Below are 12,567 nucleotides of genomic sequence, written 5' to 3'. Positions count from 1 at the left end.
TCTAATGTTTTTATTGTTTTAGTTTAGTTTACTTTTTATTATTATTCTAATGTTTGAAAAGATTGATTAAATGTTGGCAGATATCATTTGAACTTCTAACGATTAGTCTAGAATGACTCCGCGTGGACTTTTGCTTTATTTTATCAACTGTTTTGCTTTGAAGCTTAGCAAAAATAAGAAGGCTAACAGCTTTTTCGGAGAAACAGAAACAATAAACGTACAAATTTACTGGTCTAAAATAAAATATACATAAAATAAAAATAATACTTAAATCATCCACATAAGTAGTTCAATTTTCACGTTGTTAAGTATTTCCCGGGTCCCGGGGATTCCCGAGAAAAGACAATTTTATTTCCCGTTTCCCAGGAAGTCAAATCCCGGAAAAATTGGAAACTCTAAGGCGAACATTCCAGTTCGTTTGGATCCCGCCGAGGACTACGGCAAGGTGATGGACTTTCGTGCCTGTTGTTAAATATTGCTCTAGAAGGTGTTATGCGGAGAGCCGGGCTCAACAGCCGGGGTACGATTTTTACGACATCCAGTCAATTTGTTTGCTTCACGAATGATATGGACATTGTCGACCAAACATTTGAAAAGGTGGCAGACCTGTAGTCAGCGAAAGTTGGACTGGTTAGTGAAAGCGACCAAGACAAAGTACATGCTAGTTGTTGGAGCCAAGCGCAACAGGTCTCGCATAGGTATCACTGTTTCGCGATGGACGGGGATACGTTCGAGGTGGTCGACGACTTCGTCTACCTTGGATCCTTGCTGACGGCTGACAATAACGTTAGCCGTGAAATACGGAGGCGCATCATCAGTGGAAGTCGGGCCTACTATGGCCTCCACCAGAAGCTGCGATCAAAAAAGATTCACACCCGCACCAAATGTACCATGTACAAAACGCTCATAAGGCCGGTAGTCCTCTACGGGCATGATACATGGACGATGCACGAGGAGGAGTTGCAATCACTTGGAGTCTTCGAACGCCGGGTGCTTAGGACGATCTTTGACGGTGTGTGGCGGCGAAGGATGAACCACGAGCTCGCCCAACTCTACGGCGAACGCAGTATCCAGAAGGTGGCCAGAGCTGGAAGGATACGATGGGCAGGGCATGTTGCAAAAATATCGGACAGCAACCCTGCAAAGATGGTGTTCGCTTCGGATCCGGTTGGTACAAGAAGGCGTGGAGCGCAGCGAGCTAGGTGGGCGGTTCAAGTGCGTATCGATTTGGCGAGCGTGGGGCAGAACCGAGAATGGAGAGATGCGGTCACGAACCGAGTACACAGGATTCTGTTTTACACGGCGGATTTTTTTTTACACGGCCGTGCAAAAGAAAGTTTTCATACATTTTTTTCCGCCAAAAACTTAGTGTTGCATGAAACATCGAGAAAGTGTGTTACTTTTTTTGCACGGTTTTTAACATTTTCATCTGAAAACTTTTTTTTGTACGGTACGCATCCCCCGTGCAAATACAGAATCGGTTGAAGTGTGGCGTGAAATTGTTGATTCAGTGCTATCTGTTTAGATGTTAACTAAATAAATGCGTCGTATTAAAGTGCTTCTTAAAGCAAAGTTTCAGACAATTCGGCCGAGAAAAAACTCCCAATGGAAGTGCCCTAGTAGCTCTGCATCCTACTGCCTATAGCAACCATGTAACTGCATCAGTTGGAAGTTCACTTCCCCATGGTTTCTTTTATACTACAGTCATCTCTCCCTTACTCGATATTGAAGGGACAATCGAGTTAGGGAGGTATCGAGTTACAGAACACAAAACCAGTGCAACTGCGTTCCAAGGGACCATCGAGTTAGCCATATCGAGATACGGAATATCGAGTAAGGGAGAGTTAACTGTAATTTGACACATTTAGTATTAGCCGATGGGTACATCTACCTTCAGTGGAGTTAGCCCATTCCTGCTGCCAACCTTTGAGCGTTGCCTCTGCCAGTGCTGGGAATGGTAATAGTAGTAGGCTTGAATTTCGAGAAAGTCACGTGGCTCTTCCCAGTACATAGTTCAAAAACGTGAATCTCATCAAGTAGCCTATGTTGCGTGTATGAATTTAGTCATTCATTAGTGTCATTATGTGTCATTGAATGATCTAAATGTGGGAAATGCAGCGGGAAATAGAACATTTTTCTTCAGTAATTTTGGGTTGCCCTTAGCAACGGGTGTTTTGCTATTTTCAAGGCTTTTTGCCTACAGCAGCGATGGGAGTGAGTTTCACTAGCTGCGCTGACTGTGATTTGCCTTGATTGGCTACTATAAAGTGAATTTCAGAATTTGTCCCAACCCTACTCTTTGCATTCGTTGCGGACTCCTCTTTGGTTGAGGCATTAAACCTTCCTTGATGCGATGGGCGTCATCCCGGCTGTAATGCACACGACCTCTTTAGATACCCTTCGGTATGCGCTTGCTACTCTTAAGCACATGATCCTCTACGTGCTTTCCAACCGCTGTAGGTTTCTGCTTGTTCTAAGCGTTTTTAAATCAGGGTAGATTTCTTGATCTATGCAGCGTTGCATCGTGGTTCTGATTATGTCCGGATCCGCATTCACTGCCGCTTTAAAGGCATCATTCAGGATTGAACCCATGACCTTCTGCTTATGAAGCAGAATCTTAGACCACCAATTCCGACTATAAAATTGGCTTGTGTCAGCTACGCCGTTTTACTCCCTAGTTAACATTTTATTGTGAAAATTCAAACAAAATCTCATCATCATATATGTTACTCTTGTGTGTTTAGAAACACTCTTGATCCGTGAATTAACTGTACAAGAATAAAAAAACACTGGATTCCCTGTCCATATATTATTCATGAATGATAAAACCTAGGTAGTCAGGTAGGTACTCTATCTGGTTATATTTTTTAAGGTTTTCATCAAATCTGATGTTTGTCATTCCAGACCTCTCGGAATAGATTTGTCGCATGACAAAATTCTGTAAACCTTTTGGGGAACTAAAAGGCAAGAAACATGGAATATAGTTGAATCAATTTCAATTTATCACTTTGTACTCGTTTTCTCTGTAGTTGTTCATTTTTCTCCCAACTATTTACCACTTTACCCCAAGCAAAATTAATGGACGCTTTTTCGGATAAAATGGCTATTTCAGCCATTTATGTTTGGGGTCAATATGACTCCAGAGCAATTTGAAGGTAACTTTAACTTTTATGTTAGTGAACCGATTTGTGATTTTTTTCCTTACGTTGCTGCGTTTTCGCGTGTTTATTGAATTGCGCAAGGATTTTTTTTTTTATTATCTTGAAAAATAGTTTTCTAGAGAATTTTTCTTAAAAAATAGTACGTTGTTTGAGCCTTGGGGTTATACATTTGAAGGATACCATGAATGTCAAGAGACTATCTCGGGGACGGGATTCGATCCCAAATCCTCGGCGTGAGAGGCGTGTGCTAACCACTGCACTTGTTCTTGGCCCGTCCCTTAAATTAAAATGTGTTTGATGATTGTAATTTCCATGTTCAGAGTACAACTGGCCATGTTTTGTTTATCTTCATCAATTAGGATTGCTTTCTATTCTAGGAAGGGCATTCTTTTCTGTTCTACCAGATTGTTGCGCGAGAAAGTTTTGTTATTTGGTTTACTTTTGTTATGTTCCATTAAGACTATTGCTGCGCTCTCAGGTCAAAATACATGAAATTACATCAACTTTATGTTCGAACTAACTTTACATCAATAAGATAAATACTTACGGATACTGTTGTAGTAGTAGATTATGCGAATGGTAGAAGAACAGTTGCGGCACTGTCTAAGTGTCTAATGCGTGTGTATTCTTTCAAATGCGCTGCTACTGTTGTTGCTTATAGTACGAAACGGACCTAGTGTCCATCCGCTGGTTCGTCTTTCACTTCCACGACGGGATCTTCTGCAAAGTTTAAATTATTCTTCAGTCGTTTGTGCAAAGAATATACTCCCATTCAACTTACCATCACCATTCACCTCCACATCCTTCTCTTCTGTGGTTTCGTCGTCCTCAGCTGGTACCGAACTGGCTTCGTCGTTCTCCAATCGTTGTTTCTTTTTGCTGGGCTCAACATGTTCTTCCTCATCATCATCTCCACCTTCTTTGTCGTGTTCCTCAGTCTTGACGGCGTTCTGACAATCGTGCGTGTTTTCGTTCATCCTCACTAACAACCCATTTCGATGTAGTAACATGGCAACTTTACAGCCGGCAGTTCGACATCGATAGTACCTTGCTCGATCCCTTCTAGTGTGGCCTGCCACAAACATGGCACCCTTATGGATAAGGTACATTCCTCGTTTCTTCCCTTTGACATCAATGAGCTCATAATCGTATGAGCCTTCATCGTCTACAAATGGCGACTTCTGCTGCTGCGGTTCCGCACTAGTTGAAGTTTCCAACACTTCTTCCACCACCTCTGCGGAATCCTCGTTCGATTCTTGTGACATTTCAGTGATCGCAAACGACATGGAGACTGAATCGTCCATGTTGACATACGGAGGATGTGAGTGTCCTTCCTCATTGGATTTGATCAATGTTCCGTCGGTTTGCTTGAACAATCCTCCACGGCACTTCATCGGTAGTCTCCGGCTGCAACGCCAGTGTTCCGAGCCATCACGTCGTGTCAGGTAGTATATATAACGGTACCCCTCGTGGATGATAGGTTTTCCAATGTAGGGATTCGGCCTTATTGCAATACCTCTTGGATAGGATGCCGTATGATCAGGTGTAGACGATAGCTTTGAATCGCTGTCGGTTACGCTTGGGCTGGTGTGTTTCGGTTTGGTCTCATAATCAGACAGCTTTCGTTTCATCGAGTTATCTAGCGTTTCCATTCGATCGTGGTTATGTTCCGGTCCTTTGACAATGTGTCCGTCCGTTAGTCGGTACATCGAAGCATTACAAGTTTTTTCAATACACTTCCAAAGAATTGCTCCATCGTCGCGTTTGTTCGCAAAGTTGTATCGATGTCCGCCATGCAGTAACATACGATTGTTGGTCGCCTTGACATCGGCAGTGCCATTGCTGTGCTCAGCTTTGACGATGTTGTCTTTGGAGTCGTGAGCCGCACCTGGTTCAGGCTTAGTTTTGAATGGAGGATTATGGCTGTGCTGTTTATCGCCCACCGGAGCAACTCGACCATTAGGAAGGAGTTCAATCGGAACGTAGCATCGACGGTTGATATCCGGAACGTACGTGTGACAATACCAAATGCCAGCGCCATCAGTCTTAGATCGAGGAGTGGTATACCGGTGGCCACGATGCACCAGTATGTTGCTTCCGTTTTTGTTCTGTACGATTTTAAATTCCTTCGAGCCTCGACCCACAGGGCGGAAGATCCTCAGATCGGGCTTCATATGCGTGTGCATTGAATCGGCCAGATGCATCACACGACCGTTGCTCAGCAGCATCAACGTGGCTGGACATGCGTCGCTGGTTTTGCACCGATAGAAAACGCAGCCGTCGTGCTGTTTGTGCTCAAAATCGTATACAAAGTCCTCGAAAACAATGAAATTACGCTGGGCCGAGCTTTTCATAAATGTATACCTGAAATGAGAAGAAAGGAATTTTCGTTATTAACTGACAAAAGTTAGCTTTGAACATTTTCGCTCAACACATCCCAAAATGTTTGCTTCTACGTGCTTATTTATGGGGAAATAATTTGGGAACATATAGACGAACGTGTGATGATTGAAAGGTGGAAGCAGCATTTTAACAAACCATTGCCGCTAAGAATGCTTCTTCTTCTTGGCAATAACGTCCCCACTAGGACAGAGCCGACTACTCAGCTTAGTGTTCTTATGAGCACTTCCACAGTTATTAACTGAGAGCTTTCTTTGCCAAAGTTGCCATTTTCGCATTCGTATATCGTGTGGCGGGTACGATGATATTCTACACGGTGTGTTTCGTAGAACAAGTTTATTACAAAAAAATAGGTAAGTCTGAAACTTCTCCACAATATAGTATAGGTTTCTCGCGTTCATTTGCTGCTAAAACCAAAATAATCCGTCGGGGGGTCCAGAGTATTTTTTTTTTGTTTGATTTCGAGAGACTTGCACATATGTTTGAATTTGTCTATCTATGTGTTTATGTACATTAGGGCGGTTCAAAATTAAAAAATGTTTGAGAATTCAATCTCACATATGTTCCTTACTATCCTTACTATAAAAATAGTGTTCTGTGAAATTCGCAGCTTTCTAGGTGGTGATTTAAGGTGGCCCAAAGACAATGTAGGTTTATATGGAAATTACTATGAAGAAATTTTGAGGTATGTTCCAAACACGCTTGTACTGTAATGTAAGTACAAACTTATTATCCCATTGTAAAAGCTCATTCTTCAAACCATAATAAAGAAATTTGCTGAAGAGAGAAATTCAATTCGACAGATAGCAGAAGAGATATTCATGAGTTTGTTTGCTATTATTTAGCTTAACCCCTCTACCGGCAGCTTCATTTTTTCAGCACAAAAATATATTTGAATCGCGATAACTTTATTGTTTCTCTATATTTTTCCACCATTTTATTCACAACTTCTCAAAAAACTCTTCTACTTTTGGAATCTATGTCGGTATTGACCATTGGTCAACTGGTTTTAAAAATATTTCGGTGTTCCTTGGGGGACCGACACTTCCCATATAAAATTTCAATATGATGTTTTAAGAAGTTTTCAAGATCTCGTTACGGCTAGAGTGGTACCAAAAACATAAAAGCTCATTGCTCAAAAACAGTTACACCGATTTGTTCAATTCCTTCACAATAGACTTTCATCAAAGTTTAGTTGTGAAAAGCGAATAACCGAATAAGAGAAAAAATCTGTAGCCAGAGATAATTACGAGAGTTATGGCTATGCGTCGGTCCCCCATGGAATTTTGGAATATCTCCGAATATAAATGACCAATGCTCAAAACCGATACAGATTCTGAAAATAAGAGAGTTTTTTGAGAAGTTGTGGAATTTTTTTTTTCAAAAATATTGAGAAACAAAAAAGTTACCGCGATTTGAATATTTTGAAAAAATGAAGGTATAGGGGTTAATATGGGGTTATAGTACTGCAAACAAGTACAAAAATCCCAAACCCATTTTAACCTCATGATGTTAGTTTCTGATCTTTTCATAAGCACTGTGCCATTAAGAAAATAACAAAAAAAATATAAGATTTGAAACTTCTAAAATACCATCCAAATTAGTGTATTTTTCAGCACCATGGGGCAAGTATATTACCGTAAAATGGGGGGAAGTTGATCACTTTTGAGCGGTTCTGCTTTGTAACTCCTAGTAGGATGCGTGTATTATCATCCAAATATTTTTAAAACCTGTACTGGTTGGATGTTTATCGAATTATACAAACGAAATTTTGACGAAATGTTCTCGTAATAACAAAACAATATTTAAAAATAAAAAATTGGAGGTTTTGATTCCGGGGTGAAGTTGATCAATTATTGTGATAGGTTTCCTAAAGTAAAAAAATTTGCTATTCACTAAATTTGGGGTCACTGAATATGAATCAAGTCTCTAAAATCTTACAACTTGTTGATTTTTCGGTCATTTTTAGATTTGAATATTAAGATTTACAGAATACACCACATTAAACTCCTAAAGGTATGCAATTTTCTTTGAAATTAGCGACTCGCTCACAAAACATACATTTTTTTCTCGTAAAATGACTTTTTATCCACAATGCAAATTCAAAACTGGATTCACAGAACATATCTGGAATGTATGAAACAGTTTATATAAACGGTGTCTTCATATAGCCTTGGCAATGATTGATTGTTTGAAGAAGAACCCTTCAACAGTTCATCAAACATTTTCCTAAAAATCTCTTTTTCCGTGGTATAATTATCTTAAATGTTAAATCGAATTTAGGAATATCAAGAGTAGCTGTCCGGTTAGGCGACATCACAGAAATTGTGCTAATTGAAATCAAATTATAGCTCTATTGACAGTTTATACATGTGGGTATGTGAATGATCAACTACACCCCGAATTACGGTACATGCCTTATAACAAGGTTTATCACATGCGAAGCCCTCTACTAGTTAATTCGAATAACTGAAATTGTGTTGTTTGAAAGGCGGATAAGTCAATTTGGATCTAGGGGTCATGCATAAATTACGTCACGCTCCAAGAGGGGGAGGGGGTTAAGCCATGCGTGACAAGCCTTACAAAATTATCGGAGGACTCATACAGAAAGTGTGACAAAGGGGGGGAAAAAGGTCGAAAAAATTGAAATTTAGCGTGACATAATTTGTGTACGAGTAAAAAGAGAAATCTCGCATAATTTATGATCTCGTCCTAAGAGCCATAGCTTGTTATTACTGAGAAAACGAATGGATTTACACTTTATTTCATAATGCTACGACGAAGAGAAGATCCTCCTCTGTCTCCCAGCGGTGACATTTTTTTTTATTTTGGTCCGTTTATCTGCTTAATAACAAAGAGCTACACACTCGGTTATCAATGGTTTTAAGGGTGAATATACATAGAAGCCAAACCTCGATTTTTCAAAAGCACAAGTCTAGAGAAGCAGACAACCGGTAACTCACTGGTCACTTGCTGGTGGCGACTAATCAATAAAATGTTCAACGCAAAAGGATGTCAGGTTCTCAAGATACAAATCTACAAACAAGCTCTTGAAAATTCGAGGTTTGATATCGATGCATCTTCACCTATTAAAAATATTTCCTAATAACTTCTTACATCATTATGACCAATTTAAGTACGATTTTCAAGGTTTTTCGTGGACAATAACTAAAATGATGTTTGAGACAGTTTTACAATTATGCGTATATCATATGTCATATATGCTTATTACAGCTCTTTTGAGCAAGAACAACTTTACCTTTTAAGCCAAGGTGTTCAAATGGTTTGATCTTGCAGTTTGTCCCGTATCTATGTTCAACGCAATGTGTGTCGGTACAAAAACACATATCCATGAATACTTCACACAAATAAAAAAAAAATGTTCTGGACCCCCCGACCGATTATTTTGATTTTGGTCGCAAATGAAAGAGCAAAGTCTAATTGTTTTTAGTTCGAAATTTCGGACTTACCTATTTTTTTGTAATAAAGTTACTCCACAAAGACACCGTGTTCTATGCTCAGGGAAGTCAAGGAAATTTTCATTACGAAAAGATCCTGGACCGATCGGGAATCGAACCCAGACACCTTCAGCATGACTTTGCTTTATAGCCGCGGACTCTAACCACTCGGCTAAGGAAGGCCCCAGAATGCAGACAGTGATGGCCAATACAGCAGACCAAATACGTACATCAGATCAACAGACAATGAAGTACTAAGGGAAAAGTACTAATTTTCGACCCACAAGAAATCCTTGCCAAAATTAGTGCTGGGTCGAATTATTATTCCCATACCATTGTCATCTACGGACATGAAACATGGATCAGTATGCAAGAGGCGCGTTCTTAGACTTATCGATGTGGAGCAGAACGATGAGAGGCGGCGAAGAATGAACCACGATCTCGCACATCTTCAATACAGTGGTGTTTAGATTTTATAACACTAGAACCAAAATGAAAATGTATTATGCTCTTATCCAATCGATGAAAACCATGGTATTTGAAGCACAATTAATGGTAAGGTGCGTGAAAATAAAAAAATGAGGTTCAGCTAGCAAATTGATAGGATATATACTTGGTAACGGATTGCAGTTCTCTGTTACTCAGCATATTTTGCTAAGGAATAATAAATCGTCATGTGCAATGATCGTGAAGGTAATCTACTGATCAATAAAACGGCAGTGGCTGCCAGGTAGAACGGTGAAATGGTAGAAATGTAGCGAGAAACAGGATGAACATTGATGATGACTATCAAGCTGTGGACCCACCGACCATTAGCCACAATGGTCGGGTTCCATGTAAAGGGGCGGCCAAAACTACCAAAAACTATTTTGAAATTTTTATGCTTTTTATCATTTTAAAATACACCTCATGTATGATATTATCATGATCCTTGATTGAAATTGAACTAAAATCAAAATTTCTTTGACTTTTATGACGTCAAATTGGCTGTTGTCAAAAAAATAGAAATGTCGTTTTAAAATAAAGTACAAAATTCATATTTTAGGAATGCAATGTTTCTGCAAAGTTACGTAAGTTACGTAAGTTACGTAAGTTACGTTTAGCACTTTTATCGAGCATGAAGATGGAAAAAATGTTTGGTTGAAGTTTTAGTACTATTCAATATTACCGCCAATTTCGAATATTGCACATTAAAAAGCATTCTTAGATCTTACAAAAACCGTTTAAATTTTTTGCAGAAATTAGTTGAAAATCTGCTAAGAGCTATTTGAATAATAGCAATCAGCTTAAAGCTATTTGAATAATATTTAACATACAAAGTTTATTCAAAATATATTTAAAATATATCAGTTCATGATAGATGTAGTTACATGATAGATGTTGAATTTTTAAGAAAAATTCTATATTTTTGAGAAATAATATAACAATCAAAATAGCTTTTTGCCTATTACTGCGGTACCTGTAAATCACATTCAAAAATTCGAAATTTCAATTGTCATACTAAATGTAATTGCTACAAACATGTTTTATATTATTATGATACTATTTCGTGACATTATTTTGTACCATTTATACATTCATTCATTCAAACAAAATATTTCTGTTTATTTTTATTCTGTAGTTTCTTTTATTTACAAATATATTTTAAATAAACACAATATTTTAACGAAAAGCACGAACACTGATTGAAAGTCGGATCACATGCCAAAATGCGTTGAAATTCAAAAAAAAAAAACAAGAGGATCGTATGGAAGTAATCTCTTAAAATTGTAGGGTATAGTTAAGTCAACAAATTATTTTTCATTTAGCGACTAGTGGTCATAGATGGAAGAACATAGTTTATTAACATTACCATTGTTCAGCTATGATGGAAGAGGAGACGAAACCGGCCCAAAATATTCGATTCTGTAGATTTGTTTTCGAATCATGACATAAAGTAATCAATTCGTTTTCTTTATAGATATGATGGGATGTGTCATTAACATGATGACATTGAATGTATACTAAATGTAATAAAATACATGTTTTGGAGTCTACCCCGTTCGGCATAATGCCGTATGGCATAATGCCGTTTGGCATACAGTCGTTTGGCATAATAGCTGTTTGGCATAATGTCATTTGGCATAACGGTCGTTTGGCATAATCGCCATTTGGCATAATAGTCGTTTGGCATAATTGTGAAGAACATTGAATTTGATCAAATTCCTTCCATTAAGCAAAGGAATGTGGGTAAACTGCTCACGATCGTACATTCCGTTGTCAGTTATTGATAGGACATACTTCTAATCTTCATTTTTCAAGGAAACCAATATCCAATAAAACTCTTGGAATTGCATCATACATGACCATTGTGTCCGTAATATTATTGCGCATTTTTAACAAAAATGTGTCGACCGCCTAAGTTATTTCATGCCATTTGAAAAAAAGGAACATGTTATTTTATGACGCATCTTATGGTCCCGCATATTACTGTACCACTGCAGTATCTTCCTTTTTCAAATTATGCCAAACGACTATTATGCCAAACGACTATTATGCCAAACAACTGTTATGCCAAACGACTATTATGCCAAACGACTTTATGCCAAACAACTGTATGCCAAACGGCATTATGCCAAACGGCATTATGCCAAACGGAGTAGACCCGAAAACAAGAGGTGTCCGGCCATAGAGGACTTGCAATGGTTCACAAAAAAGGTTGCTTTTCTTTGAAATTCTACATTTTCTAATAAATTTTGCATTGTGATTGATGCAAAACTTACTGAAGTCAATGTACGGAGAAAATTCAGCTTAAATCATAAGAAACATTTGTGGCTACACTTATATGAAATTTTATCGTTTCACTTTTTTTTTGGTAAATGGTATCAGAGTGAAACTTTTAACAGCTACTGTTTACGTTTGGACATGAAAACGTCATAGTTTGTATACACTGCAAAAATGTGTTTTGGTATAATCCTGGAATACTAAAATCTTAATATCATTATTCGTTTTTGGGAAATTCAAACTGTCCGGGCATAGAGGACTTCCCCCTACTTCATGAAATACCAATTGAAAAACACTTCGGAACGAAGAACCTTGTACTTAAAAAATGGTCAAATGTTCAAAGTCGTCTATCTCAAAACGTCGATTTTCGAGTTATCCAGTTGTAGCATTAAGGGTACGATATATGAAGAACAATGCCGAAGACCGCGAAGCAATCCGACACTTATGAAAAAAAAGTTATTCAATAAAAGCCGATTAGTTTAGGACACTATATTGAAAGGTAAAAGCAACACTACAATGAACAACTGGCGTGGAAGCAAAACACCAAGATGGCAAGAGACAAAGCTATATCGGTACAGCGCACGAGTGGCACAACTCTTACGTTAAATCAAGTTTGCTAACAAACAGCTCAATAAAGACAAAGCGAGATGGTTTTATATATCAAATATCAAATGCGGTAAGACTTTCCACAGGCAATCCGATGTCAAAGTAAGCTTTTCTATGTTAGGTTTGCGGAGATGTGTGTAATCGTTGCTAGGTGTCCTTTGATTGTTTTGTCTTACCGC

The 12,567-nt window shown here is 38.5% G+C and overlaps 1 protein-coding gene across 1 annotated transcript in view; it reads right to left on the bottom strand.

The window, feature by feature from the left end:
* Positions 1-3,582: 3,582 nt before the first annotated feature.
* LOC5578982 overlaps positions 3,583-12,567 on the bottom strand; it is a 72,927-nt gene continuing 63,942 nt past the window's right edge. Inside the window, exons 8-9 of the mRNA XM_021857295.1 lie at positions 3,943-5,525; positions 3,583-3,881 (exon numbers count right to left, since the gene is read on the bottom strand). Coding sequence (XP_021712987.1) covers positions 3,835-3,881; positions 3,943-5,525 — 1,630 coding nt within the window. The 3' untranslated portion in view covers positions 3,583-3,834. The remainder of the gene's footprint in view (positions 3,882-3,942; positions 5,526-12,567) is intronic.

This window comes from Aedes aegypti, chromosome 1 (assembly GCF_002204515.2).
Source record: "Aedes aegypti strain LVP_AGWG chromosome 1, AaegL5.0 Primary Assembly, whole genome shotgun sequence".
NCBI lineage: Eukaryota > Metazoa > Arthropoda > Insecta > Diptera > Culicidae > Aedes > Aedes aegypti.
Note: the sequence above shows the minus strand (reverse complement) of the source record. Positions and strands in the feature narration are given on the sequence as shown.